The following is a 23808-nucleotide window of genomic DNA, read 5'->3' as shown; positions in this document are numbered from 1 at the left end:
TTAGTAGTCTAAACAGTTTTATATGTTGAAATGCAGAAATAAAAAACTAAATTTCAATATAACTCCAGTTATTGTATGTAGCTTTATTAATTAGTTTGTAATCAACTTTCAAACTCGGATATATATATTATGATTGACAGAAGATTTTAATTAACCCTGTATTAGCTTCCTGGTGATTGGTGGTAGAGTGGTTTTACTGTAAAACTGTATACAATGGGACCTAATCTTTGTCTTCCTTTCATTAGCTCAGAAGTACTATAAAAGAACCTTGTTAGAATCTAATATTTCGAAAATTTCACGGGGGAGGACCTTCCAATCCCCTTACTGATTTGGAAGATTTTTAATACCCCCGACTCCCCGGTATTCCAAACACCCCCTAAAGAAGATACATCTGGTCGCGCCACTGTATACTTATAGTACTTTAGACTTTATACCCGTGGTGTTACAATATTATTGCTTTTAATTTATAATTACCTTTTGCCACGTTCAAATGCTATACTTTTATTAGTAGTTTATATATAAACAATAGGTTATATTGTCCTAGGAAATACGTTAGCTTGTGTTTACCGCCGATTTCCTGACCCTGTAACAGCCAATAATGCGCTAGCCGTGATTACGTACTGTACATTAACAAACTCAGAACTAAATGCCAACCAGTTTTAAAATGTAGCAGTAATAAAACTGCAACAATGCAGAACACATTTACAAAAAGATCGTCATTACGTTATAAAATGTGATACGGGCATAACGCATAACCAGTGTGTTGTTTAGTTTTGTAACGTACCAAACATATTTAACATTTTACTGGAAGTTGGGACTTTTAGTTTGTGTTGTTTTCGAGTGGTACTACTGATAAATTCATGGGTGGCCGCGGCCGCTGAGATTTCTTTCATCAGTTTGTCGCCTGCCGCCAGTGCCGCAAGTTATAACCTCACAGCTGATAACCGCGACGCGCGGGTATAATAGGCGTATTGGTTCTAAACGCCAATTTATTATTATTGTACGTTTTTGTTTCAGTTCATTGCACAATACAGTGTATTGTTCAATTGTGCGATTTTGTCACATATTGTACGCATAGTGTTCTCTCATCTTGGTATAGCTCTCAATCATAAACCGGATAATTTTTATAACCTGTAGTTTCAAAATTAATTCATGTCTTCAGATGAGGATGGTTTCTGCAATTTTAGTTTTTGGGTAAGTTGTAATGTGTGTGTATATATTATGCTAAGAAATAAAAAATAAATCTATTCTTATATAAGTTAGCTATTTGAATTTACCAAAAAAATTTCAACTGGGTATATGTAGAGAGATCCGCAAGTTTCACAAAATCCTTTACATACTTTTTTCATTAGTTCAACTGCACTTCAGTGTCTAGTTTAATAATTAATTAAATTAAGGTAGATATACGGGAGAATACCTTCTCAAATCAAATCACTTCAAAATGGTTTATTCATAAATTTCAAAATTAAAATTGGTTTTCAAGAAAATGACTTTATACAATTTAAAATATTTAGATTTAATACTCAAATGCTTACACTACCACTTGTCTTGTAAAAGTTTTCTCAAGGAAAAGGTTTCTTCGTTCATATAAAATAAATTAAATAAAAGTTAACTTTTGTTTCAAAACTAAAATCGGACTAAAAATTTTATTTTCTTATCAGACTCAAATAAAATAAAGATTTTAATTTAACTCAAAATAAAATATACTTTTCTCTATTATAAACGAGGCTAAATAAAACTTAACTAAAAACTTCCTGAAATTTTGTTTGTACCACTTGTGTCACAACCTGTTGCCGTTGCGACAGTTTCAAAGTTAAAACTGTAATTTAACTATGTTTCACCCAAAAATCTTTGTTAAAGGCTTTATATCTTGATGTATAAAAAATTATTCTGACTGTTGAATACTAAATGGTTATTACTAGTAACTTTTAAACAATATTAAAATGGAAAACCTTACTCTGAGATATACTGGTATCGACATGTAGTCGATGATGGGTACATGAAAACTATAAATCCGAAAACACTACTGTAATTAATTACCGCAAAAGAACACTCAAAAGACCCCGAGAAGCGCGTGTCGTAGCATTTATACTTCCCGTTCCATTAAACTAGCTAACTAACTATAAGCAACCCCTGATTGGCATTCCACTATCCAATCACAAGGTCAGCGAGAGCAAAACTCTTTGTAAACCCGTTTTCATAAAGCAGATACCAGAAAACCTGTTGTCTAAATGTACCATCCTACATCCGCAGACCCTTTTTTGAGAAATTAAATAATTAAATTTTCCTATATTTTAACATCACTACAGTAACTTTTAAACTATTTTCGTATATCATTTCTCCTATCAACATTTAATAAATAAATTTTTAATTGCCTATGTAGCAAATGCTACAGTATAAAAAAGACATTGCGCATATATTTAAAATCCTCGCGATTCTGCCGGCGACATCCATTGTGACACACTTTTCGGGTTTGAACTTTAGTCCCAACCATGTCGCCCTTAAGGAAAAGATGTTGGCTACAATAGCCAAGTCATTAGTATATGCCAGGATGATCATCCAGAACTGCACTCCTCTCATATAAGTCCCTTGTAAGAGTCAGTCGAGCCTCCGTGAGACCCGTACACCGCAGTGCCGCCACAACTACAAAGCGAGGGACACTCCCATAGGCATTCACGAGGCGGAGCCACGCTACGCAGAGTCCTCCACCCCGGGGACATGCTTCATCTAGAAACTCCTGAACCACGAAATTATACTTCGAGCAGCCCTCGGACGCAGATATGAGGCAGTTGTCAGCAATCCACGATGCAGTGTCCGAGAGCGCGATAGAGTTCTAATCGGTTATCTCATAGGGAGTACCTTTCTTATGGATGAGCATCGTGGGAAGCGCCCAGCCTCCAAACAGATATTAAAGATGGCTGAAAGCACGTGACCACACAGGAGGCGGAGATGGTAAACTCTCCTCTGAGCCGCAAGGCGCCCCTAGCAACAGTCGAAGCCAGGATCATCTTTGGGCTAACCAAAGACCCAGAAGAGGACGAGTCCGGGGGAAAACGCGACACGCCGGTGCTTCGGCACACGGCGGCGCGTGAGGAGGTGTCATGTGCAACGCATTGCGTGCAATAGCTGTGACAGAGCGGAGAAGAACTAGGGGAGGAGAAGAAGTGGGACCTGGGGACGCTTGAAGGGCAGGAGATCGCACAGGGGTCACCACCCGGACGATCGTTTCCTGCAAGGTGTTGTATGAGGACGCGTAAACTTTCAGTGACCCCTGGTAAAGTGGGCCTTCGCCTGTTTAAGAGCGTATTTTTGCTGCCGGCACGAGAACTCCCCATTCTCACATGTGGTCTTGATTTACGCGCCTTTTAGTCTCCTCTCTCTTTCTGACACGAAGAACACCCACCTCCTTTGTTCTGCGCCTTGTTACGGAAGGTCGGTGCGTCACGTCGACACCTGACTAATCTGTTGGCAGGGCGAAGGGTGCGCCTGATTCAGTAACCCTTCCCTCGTAACGTCAATTTATTTCAATTTTAAATAAAGAATTTTAGGGAGGGGATACATAATCTGCTCTCCGTCACAATCGGAAAAGGTAGATTTAATATCACTTTAAACATTTGAGTGAAGAGTTATAATTGTTTTGAGGATTAATTTGCAAAACAATAATACTTATAATGATCTTTCTTATAGCTCGCATACTAATATATTATTTTCAAACATTTGGAAGTTAATCAAATCATTTTTAACCTATCAAGCTATACAGCAAACATTACCACAAACAATTGCACGTTACAAACTGAGAGTGTTTAGAATATAAATATAATTGGGTCACAACCATAATAGAATGTTGTTAAATGTTTACCCAAAACTCTTTCAATCATTGATTAATATATTATATATTGTAAAATTACCGAGAAAGAATGTTATTACAAATTAATATAATATGTCTTTAAATTAAAACTTTTAAACGTTCATAGATAGCTCACGAAATTACAGTTTCAGGCGAATTAACATATAATAAGAAACTTAAAAGTACTATTTTTAGTGTAAGCATAAGTCTTTAATATGTTTTTTGGAGAAACATAATATTTTGGCGTATGTTATGGGCTGAGCTTTAGCAAAGCCAATCACTCGAGGAGCTGGAAAACATTAATTTCTGGCAGCCTGTCCACTCGATATCGCGAGAACACACTGACCTATAGACTTGAAATGTTGCCTGAACCTTCATTTCTATATGCGAGTATGTAACATCGAGTTTGATGACGGTGAATGTCACTTAATGCAATTTGGCTGAGCGTTAGTAAACATCTTTTAGATATTTCTTATGAGTAACCATGATGGCAACGAAAAATCGTAAAATAAACAAGTTTATAAAAAATCGACTACAATAATATGGAGTTTTAAAACGTGGCATGTAGCCTAATGAACTGAGCTGAAATCCAGACTTGAAATTTTGCATATAACCTCAACAGATCCTATTGTGCGACTGGTATCTACATTCTCTGATAAAAGGCAGTGGTAATAAAAATATATAAATATTCGTACGAAAAAAGAACTAAAAGTCTAATTACTTTAACAAATAAAACAGAGGGAAACGTTATTCTACATCAGGGACGTAGCCAGCGAGAAGTGCACGGGGTCCGGACGCTCCCCCAAATTTTCGACTTTTCAATTCCTTTTTAGTAAACGATTATTATTATTTAAATAATTCAATATTACTGACATGTACTGCTGAAAGATCGTTCCCAACAAAGAAACGAGTCAAGAACTGTTTAAGGAACAAAATGGAGCCTCACTCTCTGTCCACTAGGTTAAAAATTTCAGTTTTGTAAAAGATTGAGAGATGTATTCCTGGTACATTATCCCGGTGACACTGAGTTGAAAAGCCTTTATTTTAATCAATTAAAATGATTAGCTCTTTTCTTTTCACTCTTCTACATTACATTTAAACATAGAATGATCAATAATTGCTATATTACTTAGCTATCTGTAAAAGGCAATCAAAGGCCAGGGGATTAGGTTGGCAACACTTCTGAGATTAGTTCGTTCAAGCGTTTTGTCGTTCTGTACAGTTTTTTAGTTTTAGTATTGTAGGTATTAAAAGCTTTTCAATCATATCTCTAGTTGTAAATCTTTGTAATGAATCAGTAATTCATGTTATGTGCATATTCCATTTCGTTGCTTCAAGTCAAGTGCTCCTATAAGAGCGTTTTCTGGAACCTTCATATGTACTAAGACACTTCCCACGGTAACTGTGATGCAACTTATAGTGATTTGCAAAATTTCAAACTCCGCAATCAATCAAAATCGCGTTGCTTTAGCTTTAGAATGGCATATATATATATATATATATATATATATATATATATATATATATATAAACTAGCTGTTACCCGTGGCTTCGCATGCTATTTTCAAATTCGAAGACCTTATACTAATTATTAAATGCACTTATGACGTAATATAATGGAGTCTTATAGGAAATTTTCAAAACTTAATTAAGTATACATCAGGTACATATTATTGCAGTGCTTATGATTAAGAGGATCAGAGTTTAACCTGACTCTTATATGATGTTTTAAAATTTCGACATGGAGGCATATTTCTAAGAATTCTACTTCGGAATTATTCCCGCCGTGTTGTCCGAGTATATTGGTTAAAACTTTGTACAGTAGTTTTATAAAAACCAAAAAGAAAAGAAAAACGCGTTAGAAAATGTTTATTGTAAATGACCTGAGAATTCTAAAAAAGCTTTTACGTTATAATGCATAATAACTAATTATGGATCAAATCCTTTTTGTGATTCAATGTTGATTACAAAATTAAATTAGGCTATTGTCATTTATACAAATGTAATGAATGTAAATAAAAAGTAGTTTGGCAGGCATTTGGTTTTCCGATCAGATGTTAGTTTGGTTATTTAAACGCATATGTGACAGGTACGGCCAAAATAATCGCAATGATCTTTTGTGATTTAATGTTAATTGAAATATATATATCCGATCATGAGCGGAGAAAACCCAAAAAAAACTCCCGGAAATTCCATCTTGAGGGGATTACAATAAACAGGTACGGCCAAAATAATCGCAATGATCTTTTGTGATTTAATGTTAATTGAAATATATATATATATCCGATCATGATCGGAGAAAACCCAAAAAAATCTCCCATCTTGAGGGGATTACAATAAACAGGTACGGCCAAAATAATCGCAATGATCTTTTGTGATTTAATGTTAATTGAAATATATATATATATATATATATATATATATATATATATATATATATATATATATAAATATATATATATATATATATATCCGATCATGATCGGAGAAAACCCAAAAAAATCTCCCATCTTGAGCGGATTACAATAAACAGATTAACTCTAAAATTGTTGGTATAACCAACACCATTAAAGAAAGATTTCATTCCAACAAAAAGGAAAGGCAAGATAGGCAAGTCTTGTTAACTCTTGCTGGTCGAGATCCAGTAAAACCAGTTCCGCTTTAGAATTTACATTTACATCCAACAAAAGGATTGTGGACGCAGAGAATCTCAACTCTCGAATAACCTCGTTCTACTGGAGAGTTCCGCTTGAGTATCCAGAGTTAATGAAAATAAAACTTGATGTCTTTAAGAAGGTGGCGGTCATTTATATTCGAACAAAAATGTTTACTCTACACAAAAATTATTACATACTTGACGTTTCCTATACAAATGTACTATTTGTCTCCGCAATAAATATATGAATATTTCGGTTACAGACTGAAATTATTGTGTGTGATTGAGAAAGATACTCTGATTCACCTACAGTTTCGGTCATGGGAACTTCAAGAATATCTCTCACTATAAGTTACTACGTTAGAGTTGGACAATGAAAACGAGCTCAAACTGAAAAACACCGGTATGTAGTTTTGGCATTCTAAAGAGATAGAAAACATTGCTCAAAAGCGAGTGCTTCTTCATTTGAGCGCTGCAATCTGATAAATGACATTCTATTTAAATTCACAATGCTGCACTTACGACAATATTCACGGAGAGTTATGCATTTTCTATGAAATGTTTATACATATTTATATATTTCCAAAACTCTGATCAAAAACCGGATTCCACAATAGTGAATTATGAAACTTTTAAATTCCATGTCCCTCTGCCCATGATATATTATTCTGAACAGAACGATTCCATTAAATCGGGGCTATTATATGTGATGTTAGAGTTTGAAGCAAAATATATTTCTCCAGCGAACACAATCGCATACTGTCCCCTATTGCATAACTCCCACACGGCGTACCACCTGCTCACAGGTTCCGAAATTGAATGAAGTATATTTCGTATTTTGGTGGGGATGTAGTTTTATAAATAGCGAGATGTTTATTTTTCAGGAACCATGGAAAGATTGAATAACTTTTTAATTAAGACTCGGTCGAGGTAACTAAATTTTTTAAACTGAGGATCAAATTACCGAGTTCTATGGTATGCGAACACTCTTCGCCAACTTTAAACCTGCGACTCAGATACCCAATAAAACTTATAGGTACGATCATTTCAAGGGATGTGCGGTGCATAATCCAATGCTACACCACGCCCTGACACTATATGGATTCGAACATTAGAGCCTCGACTACTATTGTCGACATACTCCTCAAGGGAGACGAGTTTCTGATGGAGTTTACGGACTTTACTTGAACTCTTCCGTGGCGTTAATAATCCGTGGTGTTTTACAAATTAGAAGATTGGGGGGCAGTTCAATATAAATTAAAGGGTGTCTTTGTTCAAAATTCGTTAACTCTCATCCGCACGCCATATTGAACGCCCTCACAGCAATGGCTATCGAGGTAGGTGTGTTCGTTTCTTTTTAAGAGGAAGGAAAATTAATAACAAGAATATTCGTTGACTGCTACAAGGTTTCTTCCAACAGTAACACTTTTGATGTGAAAGACATTGACAACTTTAAGGTTCCATTCAGAATATGACACAGACTCAGACGAAGAAGGAGAAGATGAGAAAGAGTTCGTTCCTTAACTAAAAACAGGTTTCAGATAACTAATATTTAGAGAAGTGGAGATGGTATCTTGACATCTAGTGTTACAGCAGCTAAAGAAATTTCATAGTGAAGATCTATCAGGACGTTCGTTGTCGAAGCGGTATAGAACTGTTATGCCTAATATACTCCGGACTTAAATTAAATCAAATAACTATAATTTCATTTGTTTTATAGTTTATTTTTTGTGATATATTTTTCCTTGTAACATGAGTATTATAACCAACATTTTGTTTTTATAAAAATTGCAGTTTTATAAAAAATATTCAATCTTTGAAAACTGCATACTTGGATTTTTAATATTTATACAACTGTTATTGGTCTTAACTTGTAGAAACTGTTGTTTCCTTTAACAGAATAACCTTTTTCTTAAAGGTACATTAGTTTCTCTTTTTATATTCTAAAAAGATAATTAAAATGTGAATCTTTTTATAATATAATTTTCAATTTATGAATTCATTTTAAGGCCTTGTTTTGAATTTTACCTAATACAGAGAGTCGTGTCGTCAGCATATTAAACCATCTCTCCACTCTGGATTGAAAAATTCAATCTGTTGAAATTAATGAGGAAACAAGTAGTAGTAGTAGAACAGTTAGAACAAGAACTTTTAGTCTGTCCTATTGGACATATTTTTGAAGGTTCGTTTTGGATTCCAACTAGCTTTTAGCCTTTCTAGAATGCTGGCCTTTTTTCGAATCACAGTTATACTTTTGCTTGTCTTCTAAGGCGAGATACACAGCATAGTCGTCCTAAATCCTGAATTTTACATTTTTATGAGTGGAACACTCCAGCTTAGGTATGGTGATTAAGTCGTTTGAAAACCATTAAGGATAATTTTAATATTTTTGTTTTGTTTTCATTAGTATATTATATATCAACATTGTAATAATGTTTAGATCAATAATCTAATTTATGCTTATTTAAAAATTCTTTTCTTCCTCATCCGTCCAATCTCAAGCAAAAAAACCTGAAACCTCGCGATCACTGACACTGTTTGAAAACATTACATTTTAAGGCTATATTTTCAATCATCCAACTGTCCCGAAGCAATACTTAAGTCAGTGATTACCGTTAATAGATGTCGGCAACACAAAAACACCGTTGGTTTCCTTTAGTTTCCAACGGAATTCTAAATGAAACGGAAACCTATTTTCAAACGGTCAGATATACTGAGATAAGATTTTAAACCTCTCTGTGGGTCCTGTACTGTACCAACTCTTCCCTCTATTCTGTTTGATGAGACCCTCGCAAAAGCCAATGGCTCTTGAGGACAAGCAGAATAAGGATTACGAGGTTGGCCTCTCTATAAAAAACGAACGTCTAACATTTCATTCCTGAGATTAATATTGGAATTTTCAGTATGTATTGTATTACTTTTACCAGGTGTTGCCGTTTTTTGTATTAACGCTTTAAAAAAAACCATGTTCCACTTAAGGTTTTTACATAAACAACTAGCATTAACACTACCCCACTGGCGTAACTTTTGTTACTTTGAACATTTTTTTTATTAAATTAAATTTAAATTTTAGTAATCTGAAATAAACATTGTAAATTATATCAAAACCAAACCTGGTATAATAGTTCCTATAGGTTTTAAATCTGTAATACTTTTTAAATTCCTTATACACTGTTAATATATTCCTATTCTCTTCGCTTAATATTTAAAAAAAAACATCCACAGTTCCCGTATGACACAGTTGGTGTTCACATTTCGCTTATATCGAATTCTCTTTTACCACAAACGCAATATGTAAAAATGAAATTATAAATTACATTGCTTCAAAATAACGGTCGGGCTTAAAAAATAAAAACTGTATTAATTTATTGTTGTGTGTGCATGAAAGAAAATGTGTAGTATGGGCTACATATGGGATGGTGCGAATAAAATAAAGTAATTGCTCTTACCTGGGAAGCATTTAATTGATTTGAATTTAATAAAACAGAAACACTTTGTTTGCTGAGCAATCCTCATACTGTTTAATGATATTTCTTCATCCATCCAGCAATTGTATCATGAGCCGATCACTTGTATATTCACCACGAAATAAAAATATTCTTAAATTCAAGTATATTGCTTCATAAAATTAATTTCATTTTACTCACACCGCACATAAAAAATACATAAACACAATTAATTGCAGTAATCAATGACGGTTTGGTTTTGTCTTAATACATAAGTTGCTTTTTTACAAAATATTCAAGAAACCACAGCATCAAGATCCATAATTTAACTGTAATATAACCCAATAAACAATATTGAATTAATAATGGTTACACAATTTTGTGTGTCAAGAATGAAATTGATCTATGACGAATAGCCAGTTATACAATTACCAAAGTAATAGATAAACTTTACAATAGGAGCAAAATTGTGATCAAAAATACTGGTGAACGTTAGCATATTTCATAATGTGGATTTATCTGAAGTGAAACCTTAAAACGGGTTTTTGCTATACAAAAGTCTATTTCAGTTAGTTAGTATGTAGCGTAACGCCCCCTTTCATAACATTAATACATAAATTTAATTTCACTAAATGCATAAGGGCAATGAACGCTTACCGGTCATCTCTTAGATTTGTAATAGTCAAGATAATTCTCATCGCTTTCGTTGTTGGCGCTAATCGTGTATTATTGACTTCTGGTATTAATGAATGCCGATTAGTGGCAGTAGTAGGCTACAAAACCTTTAGTTTACTGATTTTTCTATTGTAAATTTTTTATTTCTTAAAAATATTATTATTTCCTTAGCTGACACGGTTAAACTTCTCCAGTATTCTTTCAACCAAAATTGTCTTAACACACATACAAAATTAGATGCTTATTAAAACATGTTTTATATTTTACCTAAACATAAAAATAAAAGAATGAATTTTCAATCCTTTGTTGGTGACCTTCAGATATATTGGAAGTTATGAAATAACCTATTTAATTTATTTTATGACATATTTTAATCAAATTTTCAGAAACACTGGAAGTACACAACCAACGTAAGGAAATATCGTGGCCTTTTTTAATAACACATTATTTGAAATTCATATTTGTATTGTTTCATTTCACTAGAATATGTTGTGTTTACCTACATCTATTTCACGAATGAAATATTAATAAATGATAATAACAAAATTATATAAGCTCATTCAAATTATATAAGCTCTACAACATGCAACCACTAAAATACCTTCCCCTCCAGATAAAGTCATAGTTTTAGATAGTTAAATAATTTAGTACCAAAGTAAAGAATGTAATTTTTATAAATGTTTATGTTGAGTTCCCTTAACTAATTTTAGCTTATATTGCTGGAGGAATTTAAAAAATTGTTGTTATTTAAAACAAAATCAATGCAGTGATTAATTAATAAAGACGGCAGTGTTAAGATGCTATCTGACAGAAAATAATCTCTGAAACTTTCTTACGGTACAAGGCCCCCAATGACCATAAACAACAACGCGGCACAAAAATTCCAATACAATTCTGAATAAAACAAAATCTCCAGAATACTATATCATATCTCAGCCTAGACTCAATTATTATACCTTACGCCAATCTGAGAGTCTCGTGGTTAAAAAAAACCACTACTCAAAAACCTTATTGAAGGTGCGGCCTCATAGTGCCACACCACCCTTATTAAATAAATAAATAAGAGAGTAAAAAAATTATGGTTGCCTGTAAAGTCGGTTTTACGGGCGAAGATTTTACGTGACAACGTCTTTTTCTCGGTAGAATATTTATTGATATGAATATTATTAAATTGCACAATAGGAACAAGGAATTGAATGAAAATAAGAATTGCACAAATTTTAACTATAGAAATATATTTTGTTTACTAAAACATTGTACATAATTTGAAATTAATTAAAATTTGTTATTGTAAATGGTAAAGTTGAATAAAACATTTACTAAAATTGGAATTTGAAATTCTTGCTAAACACAGGTAAATTCTAACTCCGCGCGTGGTGATTGGTCGGTTTAGTTCGTTTGTTTGGTCGCACTGTTATGACAGGTTAGAGGTTATAATTTGTTATTTTAAATGTTTGACTAGCAAGTAGCAATACGCGCTGTTTCTTCTCAATCGACTGAATTACGATTGATTGCAGAGTGATTTAAACTAATAATTTACTTAACACTATCAACATTTGTCAATAGTATGACATAACCTATAAACTCAGTTTCTCAACTTTTGTGTCAATCTAACAATTAATCAATCAATCATAGTTTACGATAATGAAATATCAGTGTACAATTATTTACCTATATTGTTGTAGTTGTTGTAAATGACGAATCTAAGCACCCCACATTTTCACGAATAAACATAGTTATCTGCTTTATCCCGTGCGGCGGTCCCACAGTTATCTGCTTTATCCCGTGCGGATCCCGTGCGGCGGACCCACTGGACGGGCATCGTAACGTTACCGGGCGTTACACTTTTTCATGAGTGACTCCGAGCCGCAACCTAATTTAAGACGTTGTCATGTCAAAATATGCTTATCTGTCTCATCGGAAATCACTGCTTTTCGAACAAATAAAGAAACGGCAGAAATTATGGAAAGCTTGTGATGGAACCTAGATTGCGATGAACACATTTTATAATTGGTTTCAAGAAAGTAGTGCAGTGCAGTAAGAAACTTAATTAATATACTGTAGTACAGTAATGCATAGTAGATTTTACATTGTACAGAAATGTACCATTTTCTAAAATATTTTTCAAAAATCTGAGTAATCAATATTAGTATTAATCCAAAAATTAAAATTTCGATTTTTGAGGATTAAAATAGTTTCACTAATCTTAAAATCAGTTGGAAAAACACAGTTGGTGAGTGTGAGAATAAAAAAAAAACCGTTCAAAAATTGTATCAGTTGTGATACTTTTTAAGAGAGCTGAATACATCCAGAGATTACAATAACTTGATTTTGAATTAAATATATTAATAATGGGGAAAATTAAAGATTTGAATTGAACAGTGGTGAAACTAGACTGTTTACTGGAATATAGCACAGTTGTCGATAACGTTAGTATTTAAAACTATATACCTTTTCTGGAAATCGTATGTGATAATCCCATTGAGTTTCAATTTACCTATCTCACGTTTAGAGGACGAAGATTATAAATTAAAATTAATAATCTCGAAGGGTTGCCATACGCAACAATCAAGCCCCTTACATAGTCGAACGTTACTGCAGCAATAAGTTTCGTATTCAGTCTTTCTTTCATTTATAATAACTATTTAATTTAGGTGGGCTATTGGTCTATAAAGTTTAAGCATCTTGAAGTTCTTGTCTGTTATTCTAATTTTATGTTCAAAAAACTTTGACTTCTTTTACACCGATATTGATTAGTAAATTAAAGGGAACGCTTTTTTGAATAGTCTCCAAAAGTATCTATACAAAATTAATGAACTGCCTTAAAACATATCTTTCATTGAATATAGAATTTTCATAATATTAATTTATAGTTTCTTACTAAAACTATAATTTTTTCAGGTTTAGCGTACTTGCTTCTAAGACACTGCCAAAGAAAAGGCTAATTTTTATGTGAAATATTTGAAATGTTTATGTGATTTATACCATGCCTCTCCTGATAGCTCTCTAGTTGATACCTGTAATAGTTTGTCTGAAAAATTAACCGAAAAGAATATCTAATGTGGCATTAGAGCCTTTGTTATGACCAGTAGGATAATATGAAAGTCACAAACAAAACACATTCGACTTTTGTTAATCGATTTATATTCGTGTATGTTTATTAATTATTACGATAGTTATTTACCGATAGCTATAACGTGGTTATGTCACACTTCATGTATGAGAATAAAAATTTATATAATCAAAGTAAGACAATAACTTGATTTGTAAATAATATATAATTTGAAGTTCGTATTTCTATATTCGTTCATCACCGAGCGTCTGCCGCGTCTATGCGTAATGCACGCAAATGCTTGTCAAATGCTCAGCGGCGGCAAAAACAGACAATTACAAATTTAATGCCTCAAATTTTGTGTAATTGTATAACAATAAGTATATCCTCTATAAAAATACATGTCGATTTATATCTTAATATTTGTATTAGGAATGGCACGATTTGAAGTTAAAAAAGTTAAAATGTAAAATGCATATTATTTAAGCAACACAAATACGTGCCCATATTTGCAAGTAAAAACATTTATTCAGGATGCCTATAGACCATGTATAAATTCTAGGTGGAGGGATGTGCCTTCTAGTTTTTAAGATATAGCAATTTTCATGAGCCTCTTTAATATAGCGTCGTTTTCTTGAAATTCTTTTGTGTTATCGGACGGACAGTCTTCTAAAGCTTATATACCTACTATAGCTTAAGCTATACATACCCGTTTTTGTAGAGCATAACATAAGAATAATATGTTCTCAGACGGCTGTCAAATTTATAATTTTAATATTAATAGCATTAAAAATATTCTAGGGGAGTGCTCCCATAGCGATGTTTGACAGGAAGGTATGGTAGATTTGTAATGGTAATCCCCCTGTTTGGTCATCCTAGATACCCATGTATATAGCTCGTGTTTTAGTATTTTAGGTTATTATAATAGTATTGTCTATTAGAAAGAAGAGATCTATGAAATTTAAAACCTTTAAATTTGTATACGCTATTTACATTTACTCCACATCGTTGCCTACTACGGCACAGGTAGTAAAGCAGTGGACCTCTATAGACGCAGAACAATCGTGCCCATTAGGCAAACTAGGCGGCCACCGAGGACAACAGCTTTGAGAGGTGACAAAAAGAAGATAAACTACAAGAATGTCTATAAATTACTGTACAGAAAAACCGAGCCAAAATTGTTCCCATGTGATTCCTTTTACTTCATACAAACTTCCTAACACATAGCCTACTTCACACAAAATTCCTACAAAGACTTTTGTTACACCTTTACTATTTAAAAAATGAAGAGTTGGGGAGAGGTTATTTTATTTCCATATGAATTGGATGAGTGGAAAATATATCTCGTGGGGAGAACTAAACAGTCATTTCAATAAATGTTAAGAGTTTTTTTTTTTTTTTTAATAGAATACAATGAAAAAGAAAGGGATTGGTATTTTTAGACTTATTTTGCCTGTCCCTACAAAACAACATGCCTGTGTAGGAATCATCGAACAGAAAAATGAGCGAGTTTATACAAGAGGTATTACACAAAAGCTTTCCGGTAACAATAGAATATTACAACAATCAAACTAAAAATCAATGTCACTACACTCACAGACTTTTGTAACATATAATAGTGTGTAGATGTCTTTAAATACTCGTTGGTTTGATTCCACATCAATATTTCACAGGACTCCAACATCTCCTGGGATACAGACAATCCTCGGCTCCCCTTGTGTTTCGAGAAGACAGCTCTGGTGTGGGGACCATGTCTGTTGCTCTGGCTGTTCACACCTCTCGAGCTGTTTGTTATATTCAGCAGCAAGTGTAGAGATGTGCCTTGGGGGTTCACAAACACTACAAAACTGGTAAGTGAAAGATTCCATAAAAAGTTCAATTTAAGTTGGTTACCGAAAAATAAAATTCAAAATAGTATAAAAGACCTCAGAATTGACATTGCGCAACGGTCTGTTAATATAGAATTGTGAAATGTAATGTTCAACATGAAAAATAAAAACTTATGTGGCACAGTTTGGAAGATTGATTTATTTTTAAAATGAACATCTTTGAAAGTTCTAATTCTAGTTCTCTACCTGATAGTAAGATCGGCAAGGCACAAACTCACGATGTTTTCCCTCGGTAGTTCAGGTACACCAACCTCGTGATTGATTCAGGTGAGTACTAACGATGCGTACGTACTGAATCTTTTGAAGTTCGGAGATGAGTACTTTAGAGTACGGGGACCGTACCTCAGAAGAAAACTCCAATACTTGTCTTATGAGGGAACAGAATAGCAACTTGAGAACAAATGGATTATATTTATTCCCATTGTTGTGCTGACAGTAAAATCAAGAATTTTGTTACATCTACTTACAGTTCAGAAAACTGGCGTATTAAAAAGAGACTGCCGAAGAAATTAATTCCCAAGTTCCTAATCTCCAAGACTCTCGCCAATTGGAAGGCGTCCAGACGATAGTTAAGAGGAATAGACTTCTGTTTCCTGTTAGAAGAAATTACTTTACACTCACTTTGTGGCATTGATGATCATGTCGTTGTCGCTACACCACTGGTCAAGCTCGTTTAGGGCCTCCTGTATCAGTGATTAATCCCTATCCTTAATCGCCAAGAATAATTTCATGTAATCAGAGAAACATAGTATTTCGGTACCACCAGTAGGGGTAAAATGACTTTTGACAGTGTTTAATAAGTAAGGACCCAAATGTGACTCCTGAGGGACATCAGACATGACCATAAACTGGGGAAAGCTCGTTAACATATCGGACATATAGGAATCTGTTTCCCAAGTAGCTTTGGATCCAAATGTACAGCGTGCCAATGATTCCTATCCCAATAGCTTGGCAAGAATATTAGGATGAATCGCTCGATCAATGGCCTTGGAAAATTAATGTATACAGCGTCGACTTGATAGTGATGTTGGTGTTGAGATAGTATGAATTTGAATAAATAACTTTTCAAACACTTTGGCTATTGATGGTAGAATAGTGGTTGGCCTATAGTTTGCAACATCATTTTTGCTGTCGGACTTATGAATAGACGAAACATGGCCTATTTTTAGACAGTTAGGGAAAACACCATTTTCCACAGATTTGTTAAACCGTGAACAAAGTGGTTCAGCTAGTAATGACTTACAATATTTCTATACAGAGGGAGGTATGTTGTCATGTCCATTGCCTTTATAAGGATTAAGCCTCCCAAGAGCTTGTTCCACTTCCTCGATTTCGAAGCGACATAGTGACTTCACTTGATTCTTTGCGGAGTTGAGCACAGGAGAGGGTAACATTAGTTTTTTACAATCTTTGGTGTCCTATTGATCAACTTGATGGTTAACTTAATTTATCCTGATTTATATATTTTATCCAATTCAACACGAAGTTTAAAGAGGTGCTCCTTGTTCTTAGAAGTACGTTCGTTAGACACTATTATTTTGCTGTACTTTTGGTACACTTTTGCTGTACTCTTAGTGTCGCAATTTGCAAAGTCCTTCGAATGCTAAGGACTTGACCTTCCGAATTCAGAATTACTTTAACTGGTTGGATTTTGTTTTGTGAAGGTATCCCAATCCCAATTCGAAAAAACTTAAATTAAAATGTGTTTGAATTTGGACCTATCGCTGAGAATAATTATTGAATCTCAACTTTATCCGGTTTTTTCTTATCTTTGTTGTTCGTTTTGGTACGTTCAGGTAAACTATCACATTGCTTGTCAGACTCCTATAATCATTGAGTTCCCCAAATATGGATTCTTCCAAAATAGAATCCAGCTTATCATGAATGTGAAGAACTTCTACTTCAACCTCATCTACTCGCTTTTCAACTACTACCATCGTAGGTTCCAAACTGCTGAGTTTTTCTGAAAAAGTTTTTAATTCAGATGTTAAAATATTGCTTGTTTCACATTGTTGACATGATAAATTTTCGTGGCTAACTTCATGACTAAATCTCTCAGGTTATCTACTGCATCAGACAGAGAATTAAGCCTTCTTTAGAGATTATTTTGGTTGGTGAGAGCATCATCAAGGCAGTCTGCTCGGGAGCAGTTCCTTTTCGACGCAGCATTTTGAGTTAGTTTTGTGTATTCAGACTGGAATCTTGACACATTCACGATAGAACCAGCAAGTATTCAGTGATGTATACTTATACAGGCAGAAGTGAACATTGATAAAATAAACAAATAATCATACGTGATAATATAGTGCTCAGCCTGCAACTGAAGAATATATCTAGAAGGCAGCAGAAAAGATCGAATAACTCTTCCCTTTAATTAAGTAGTATTCTTGACATGAATGTAGAACATGAATAGCGATTTTACGGAGATGGGAGAAGAGGTTGTGTAGATTTTTTGTTATTGACAAGGTGTGGCAAAATATTACTTATAGTCCATGTTAAGTTGTATAGCGTTGGCAGTTGAAATGTAATGTCCACATACCACTTACGTGCCTTAGAGATTACAGCACACTATACAAAATCAGTTTAACAAGAGAATACACACCTTATAATTTTATTATTTAACCAAGAGTCAATCTTTTCAATTATTTAAAGCACGGATAGCGCTGATGTGAGGGTTTTCAAATATTTAAGGATGTTTGAAGAATTATATTAGATCTATAGTCAATGATGTAAAATGAATAACGCCATAAAATTACACGAATAGTATCGATATTAGATTCAATTAAAGAGGGAGGTATAAAGAACTCTTAGTTCAAACAAGTGGTGCGAAATCTTCCATAAATGAAACCAGCCATTTTTTGGCGTCATCATTGATGCAAGGGCTCCTTTTTCAATATAACAGCATGCAAATGATGATATAGTTCCGACCTCAATTGGTCATATCGCACACATGAGTGCATCCTCGATTACTGCTCCCAGCTCTGCAGTAAGCTAAGCTTCGGGATATCGTTTGATGGCAATTGATATTTTTGTGACAAAGGTGCCCCTATATGAGACTTCTTTGCTTTCTTTCTCCTCCGCTGCAGGAGTATAAGCCTCACACTAGCCTTAATTTTTGGTACCTCAGCCAAGATCCGAGTGGCCTGATCGCCTCTAGGGCGTTTGGCCGTGCTGCCGCTTACTTCAGTGCTATCTCGGAATTTGTGTAACGCCGGGGCCTCCAGTGTTTCAGTGAGAGGACAATTCAGTTTGGTTTGTTGGGTTTCCTGCTTCATGAAGTTTCCATGACCAGCTAGGGATCTAAAATATATACCCAGGCAGACCTCCGCATGTCTGTGCAAGCCTAGGTTACTTTGGTGTGGTGCATGGTGCTCCAAAGGCTCAACTAAATTCTTCTTGGCAAGGGTTACGTGACACCATTGGGGTTGTGCTGAAACATAAAGCAAAAAAAAAAGAAGAGGGGAAGGAAGAAGTAGAGTACTACAACATGAAAGAGACGAGAAATTATGACAGCCCCAGAAAAGTTGTGTTGATCATAGAACAAAAGACCCAAAACAAGAATAGAAGGGATCTGGTTAGCAGGGTACCTCGGGAATGCACACCTGTCTGACCACGTACCCCTGAGAAAATCCATGGTAAAATACACATTGGATAGTTTTAGTGTACTCATAAGTCATGTTACCAAGGGAAGGAGCACGATGGAGGATTGAGCACAGAAAACATAAAACATAGATGTCTCAATAAAACATGTTTACAACGCCATTCTACGGCCAGACTTGTGATCTACTATTTACTGGATACAGCACATCATCAGTGATTTCTGTTTACTGGTTCTAGTATTAGTAGTATTACCCTCTTTGGTACCGTTCACAGTGCCATCCTACAGTCAGACCTAGGAACTACGAATCTCTGCATACAGTGCAACACTAGCATCTCCCGTAGAATTAGGTAGTATCTGTGTGGGGGAGGAGATAACATGCACCGTGATAAACCTCACGTTTTTTAAGTAAATTGCATACTAGGCTATAATATACTTAATCTTGCATCTTTAATAAGTCTATATTTTTAATATTTATATTTATGTCAAATTAAGGTGACGGATAATCACTACATATACAAATATTAGATGTTTAAATTAAGATATTACGAATTTACGTTAAAAATAAATCGAAGAATTCAGGAAAAGACTCAAGGTAACGTGCCACCCCAAGATTTGCACATACATGTGTCTTATTCACCCACCATTCACTTATCAATCACTGTATGCTCACCTATTCAGAATGGAAAGATAATTCAATATGCAGAAATACCACTCTCTGAATAACGTCAGTCTATTTCAAACATGGCTCTTCTGTTCCATTTAGTTATTAAATTCAATTTATTTCAGAAATCAATCAAAAATGGATGAGCCACCCCTAAAAATATTTCTCAGTGAAACAGAAGCGAATAAGCCAGAGAAGCCTCCAGGGAGCCTGTGTTGCCTTGCCTTTTTGTCTTTAATGTATTTGTTTACTGTCAATCAAAGTGAACTTTGACATAACACACGAGTAGCTATCCATTAATATGATACAAGAGGTAGGGACATCTACTGTGGCCGATTACAATGTTATATTACATGAGGTTGTCTTAGGTGCCCTTATTAGGGACCAGACGGTGTCTTCCTTAAATTTTGTCATTGTCTGTCTGTCTGTCTGTGAATTCTTGATAAGAGGTCCTAGAGACTTGGAACTTGGCACATAGGTTCCTTTTCATCCAGAGTAAAATCCTTTTCATTTTGGGGTCATAGGGTTATTGGTTTCAAGTTCAATATCATGCAGATATATGAATCAATCTGTGACAGCTAGAACCTATTTTGGAGAATTTCTTGCTCCAACCATTATGAGATGAAACATAAAAACTTTCTCAATTACTCCAAGAACTACGCAAATTCCATATTCTTTCCATTTGACATACCCTTATCAAACTAAGACTCCTATTTATCTATCTGATCACTTAAATTTTATCTCTGATATTAGTGAACGACCAACAAGAAGAGGAGCCACTTTGCTAACAATTCCAATTCTTAGATCAACAATTTTTAATAGGTTGAGGCTTGTAATTTTTAATTGGGTTTTAATAACTGTTCAGGCTTGTCGCCTTTGAAAAACACTCTTCCTGATGATATTAGACATATTGAGGATCATGCGTGCTTCGGTGTGTGGTCCAAAGACTTGTTAGTTACTGGGGGGACTGTGGGTTGGTAGTGCTTGCTGTGTGCGTGAGATCAAACAGTGTTTTGGAAAGGTTGAATGTGTTTATTGTTCTTTTAATTTTTTTACATTTTTAGGTTTTTCTTCATTTTTTAGAATTATATTATTAAGTTCATAAGTTTTTTTATATATAAATTAAGCAATTTTGTTTAACATTAATTATATATTATAATTATGTTACAAGTTGACATGTGTCTGTATTCAAATATTGTTAAATTACTTTATATCATATGTTGAAAGGTAGAGTAAAACCTGCCTTTTTAATAAAGGCATTTTTCATTTCATTTGCCCTTTATAAATATAAATATTAAACAATAAATTTGGAAGAGCTTAAATATTATTCCCTTTCACTGTTATTATGTCTAATGTCCAAAAAAATAAATTAAATTAGTAGACTTTTAAAACATTGGATAGAAAAAATTTAAATATTTCCATAAAATTGAATTTTTTTGTCCAACAGAGTCTCAACTTGGTACTTATCGTATTGAGTGTTACCAGCTTCGTCTGGTCACTGACCCTGAGTATGGCAGGAGAAAAGGTTTACCCTGTTGATCTGTGGACTCCTGCTGTAACTTCTGCTACTTTTGTAAGTGACAATTCATCTATTGTTGAATACCAACATGTTTATAGAGCAAATAAACATGGTTAAAATCCTGATTGATACCTTTAAGGAATATTATGAATAATAAATAATACACACAATTTTTAATAATTTAATTAAATTTATTACACAATATTGTAGAATATTGTAGAGTTTTTGTAGACTTTCGTAAGGCCTTCGATTTGGTTGATCATGCATGTTTACTGGCTAAAATGGAAAATATAGGAATTAGAGGAAATGCATTGAACTGGTTTAGGCAATTTTTGACCGAACGCGAACAAATTGTCAAGTGTAGGGGATGCTTAAGTAAACCGGGAATTATAAAAAAAGGTGTACCGCAAGGATCCGTTTTATCAGCTACTTTGTTTTTAATTTTTATTAATGATCTTTTAGAAGTCCAATTCGAAGGAAGGGTAACCGCGTTCGCTGATGATGTTGCTTTTTTGTTTTGGAATATAGATAGCCAGAGATTATGTAACAGTGTAAACGAAACACTCTCCTTCTTGAATAGTTGGTGTTTAGAAAATAAAATGTGTGTCAATGTTTCAAAAACAAAAGTTTTAAATTTTAAAATGAATAGGCCCTTATTTGAAGAGATCCAATTTAAGTATCATTCATTAAATTGTCAAAGTGAGCCAAATTGTAATTGTCTAGCCGTAGAAAATGTGGGATCCTTCAAATATTTGGGGGTTATAATAGACAAGGAATTATCTTGGAAGGATCACATTGAGGAGCTAACAAGAGGATTAAAAGGGAGCATTCGAAAATTTTATTTTTTGAGGAATATATGTGACCAAAGGCTTTTAAAGATACTCTATTTCGCTCTCATAAACTCTAAATTACAATATGGCACTCATTGTTGGGGAGGAACTTTCAAGAATTTAATAACAAAAGTAAGAACAGTGCAGAATCATTATATTAGGATTATATTACATAAAAATAAAAGAGAATCATCTTTTAATCTATTTAATCAACTAAATATATTACCTTTAAAACATTTATATATCTTCAAGGTTCTTCAAATTTTCTTTATTCGTAGTGGCAATAATGAAACCGAGCTTATAATGCATAATCATAACACATGTAGTAAATCAGCCAATTTATTAAGAAAACCAAAAGTTTCAAAATCCTTAATGACAAGATCTTTTATTTTTTTAGGTGCAAAAACTATTTAATGAAATACCAGCAGACATTGAATTGTGTAGATCAAAAATTAGGTTTTAAAATAAATTAAAGCAATGGCTTTTTAACTTTGAGGACACGTCAATACTGATACATATTCTGAGATAGTCTGATTTGGTATATTTTGCTGAATGTGAATAAGTTTGAAATAATATTTTGAGTAAGATTATGCTATTTTTGTTATTTTTGTTTCTTTTACAGATACTTAGTACAATATTACAGTTCAATCATTATTGATATTAGTATTTTCTTTTGTGGAACTTTTGTTAATTTCAATTTGATTATATCTTAGCTACGACATTTTGTTATGTTACTTATGATGTCACATATTTTTTTATTAGAAGTGAAGCTTTGCTTTTGTCTAATTATGTTCTGACTATTGTTTTTTGTATGTTGTTTTATTGATTTTGGTAGTGTACATACTGTGTTGGTTAAGATGTTGCACGAGCTCGTCGCACTATTTATTTTGTAAAGGTAGACTCTAAGTTATGTTTTTTTTATGTATTGCTAAACCATCGCAACTGGTTAAAGATGGTTTAGTATTTTCAAATGAGTAATTTATGATTAAATTGTAAATATTTATCGAAAATAAATCATTATCTCATTATCTCATATTTTCTTAAACTCATTGAAGAATATAGCCTGTAATAATTTTGTACTGTCAAGTTGGTAATCCATGTTTCAGGTGTTGACATTGGTACTGCTTATTTGAGACATGCGAAGAGGACTCCAGTCTTCAGCAGTTCTGTTCTTGTTTTGGCTGGTTTTAAGTACGGTTGGCCTCACAGAATTCTTCACAGAATTTAGAGACGTAGAATATGACGTGAGCAGTAATCATTTTAGAGTAGTGTATTGGGAATTAAAAAGGAAATGATTTATAGCGTAATAACCTCTCTTAGAAGTAAAATCACAATTTCCTACTGATTTTTTGTTCTATGTTGATCACAGTGTAGTAACAATGATAAAGTCTGAAGTGTAAGGTGTAGCGTACAAATCTTTTGTCTTTTATTGAACTGTACGTTGTATATTATCAGACAAATGAATGATTTGATACCAGACTTTTGCATGCCTTGCAATTTACTAAATTATTAGAGCATAAAAAAATTTAGCACCACGTCATTCAGGGCTCAATGTATAGATTAGAGAGGACTTATTTTTGAAAATCCAATATAAATTTTTGAGGTAACATAGACTTAACACTTATTTAAAAG

At 33.7% G+C, this 23808-nt stretch overlaps 1 protein-coding gene across 1 annotated transcript; it reads left to right on the top strand.

Annotated features, from left to right (window-relative positions):
• Positions 1-922: 922 nt before the first annotated feature.
• On the top strand, positions 923-23415 carry LOC124357026 (ATP-binding cassette sub-family C member 2-like). Its single transcript, XM_046808396.1, has 4 exons — positions 923-1194; positions 15350-15526; positions 21275-21400; positions 23283-23415. Exons 1-4 carry the CDS (start codon positions 1153-1155, stop codon positions 23307-23309), a joined length of 372 nt encoding a protein of 123 aa, XP_046664352.1. The 5' UTR covers positions 923-1152; the 3' UTR covers positions 23310-23415.
• Positions 23416-23808: the final 393 nt, after the last annotated feature.

This window comes from Homalodisca vitripennis, chromosome 3 (assembly GCF_021130785.1).
Source record: "Homalodisca vitripennis isolate AUS2020 chromosome 3, UT_GWSS_2.1, whole genome shotgun sequence".
Classification (NCBI taxonomy): Eukaryota; Metazoa; Arthropoda; class Insecta; order Hemiptera; family Cicadellidae; genus Homalodisca; species Homalodisca vitripennis.
Note: the sequence above shows the minus strand (reverse complement) of the source record. Positions and strands in the feature narration are given on the sequence as shown.

What these genes read in the sequence shown, in the direction of transcription:
- LOC124357026 (XM_046808396.1), top strand. Translation starts at nt 1,153, where the DNA reads ATGTCTTCAGATGAGGATGGTTTCTGCAATTTTAGTTTTTGG. An exon ending in TCTGCAATTTTAGTTTTTGG is followed by an intron (nt 1,195 to 15,349) that starts GTAAGTTGTAAT and finishes AATATTTCACAG; the next exon opens with GACTCCAACATCTCCTGGGA. An exon ending in TCACAAACACTACAAAACTG is followed by an intron (nt 15,527 to 21,274) that starts GTAAGTGAAAGA and finishes TTTGTCCAACAG; the next exon opens with AGTCTCAACTTGGTACTTAT.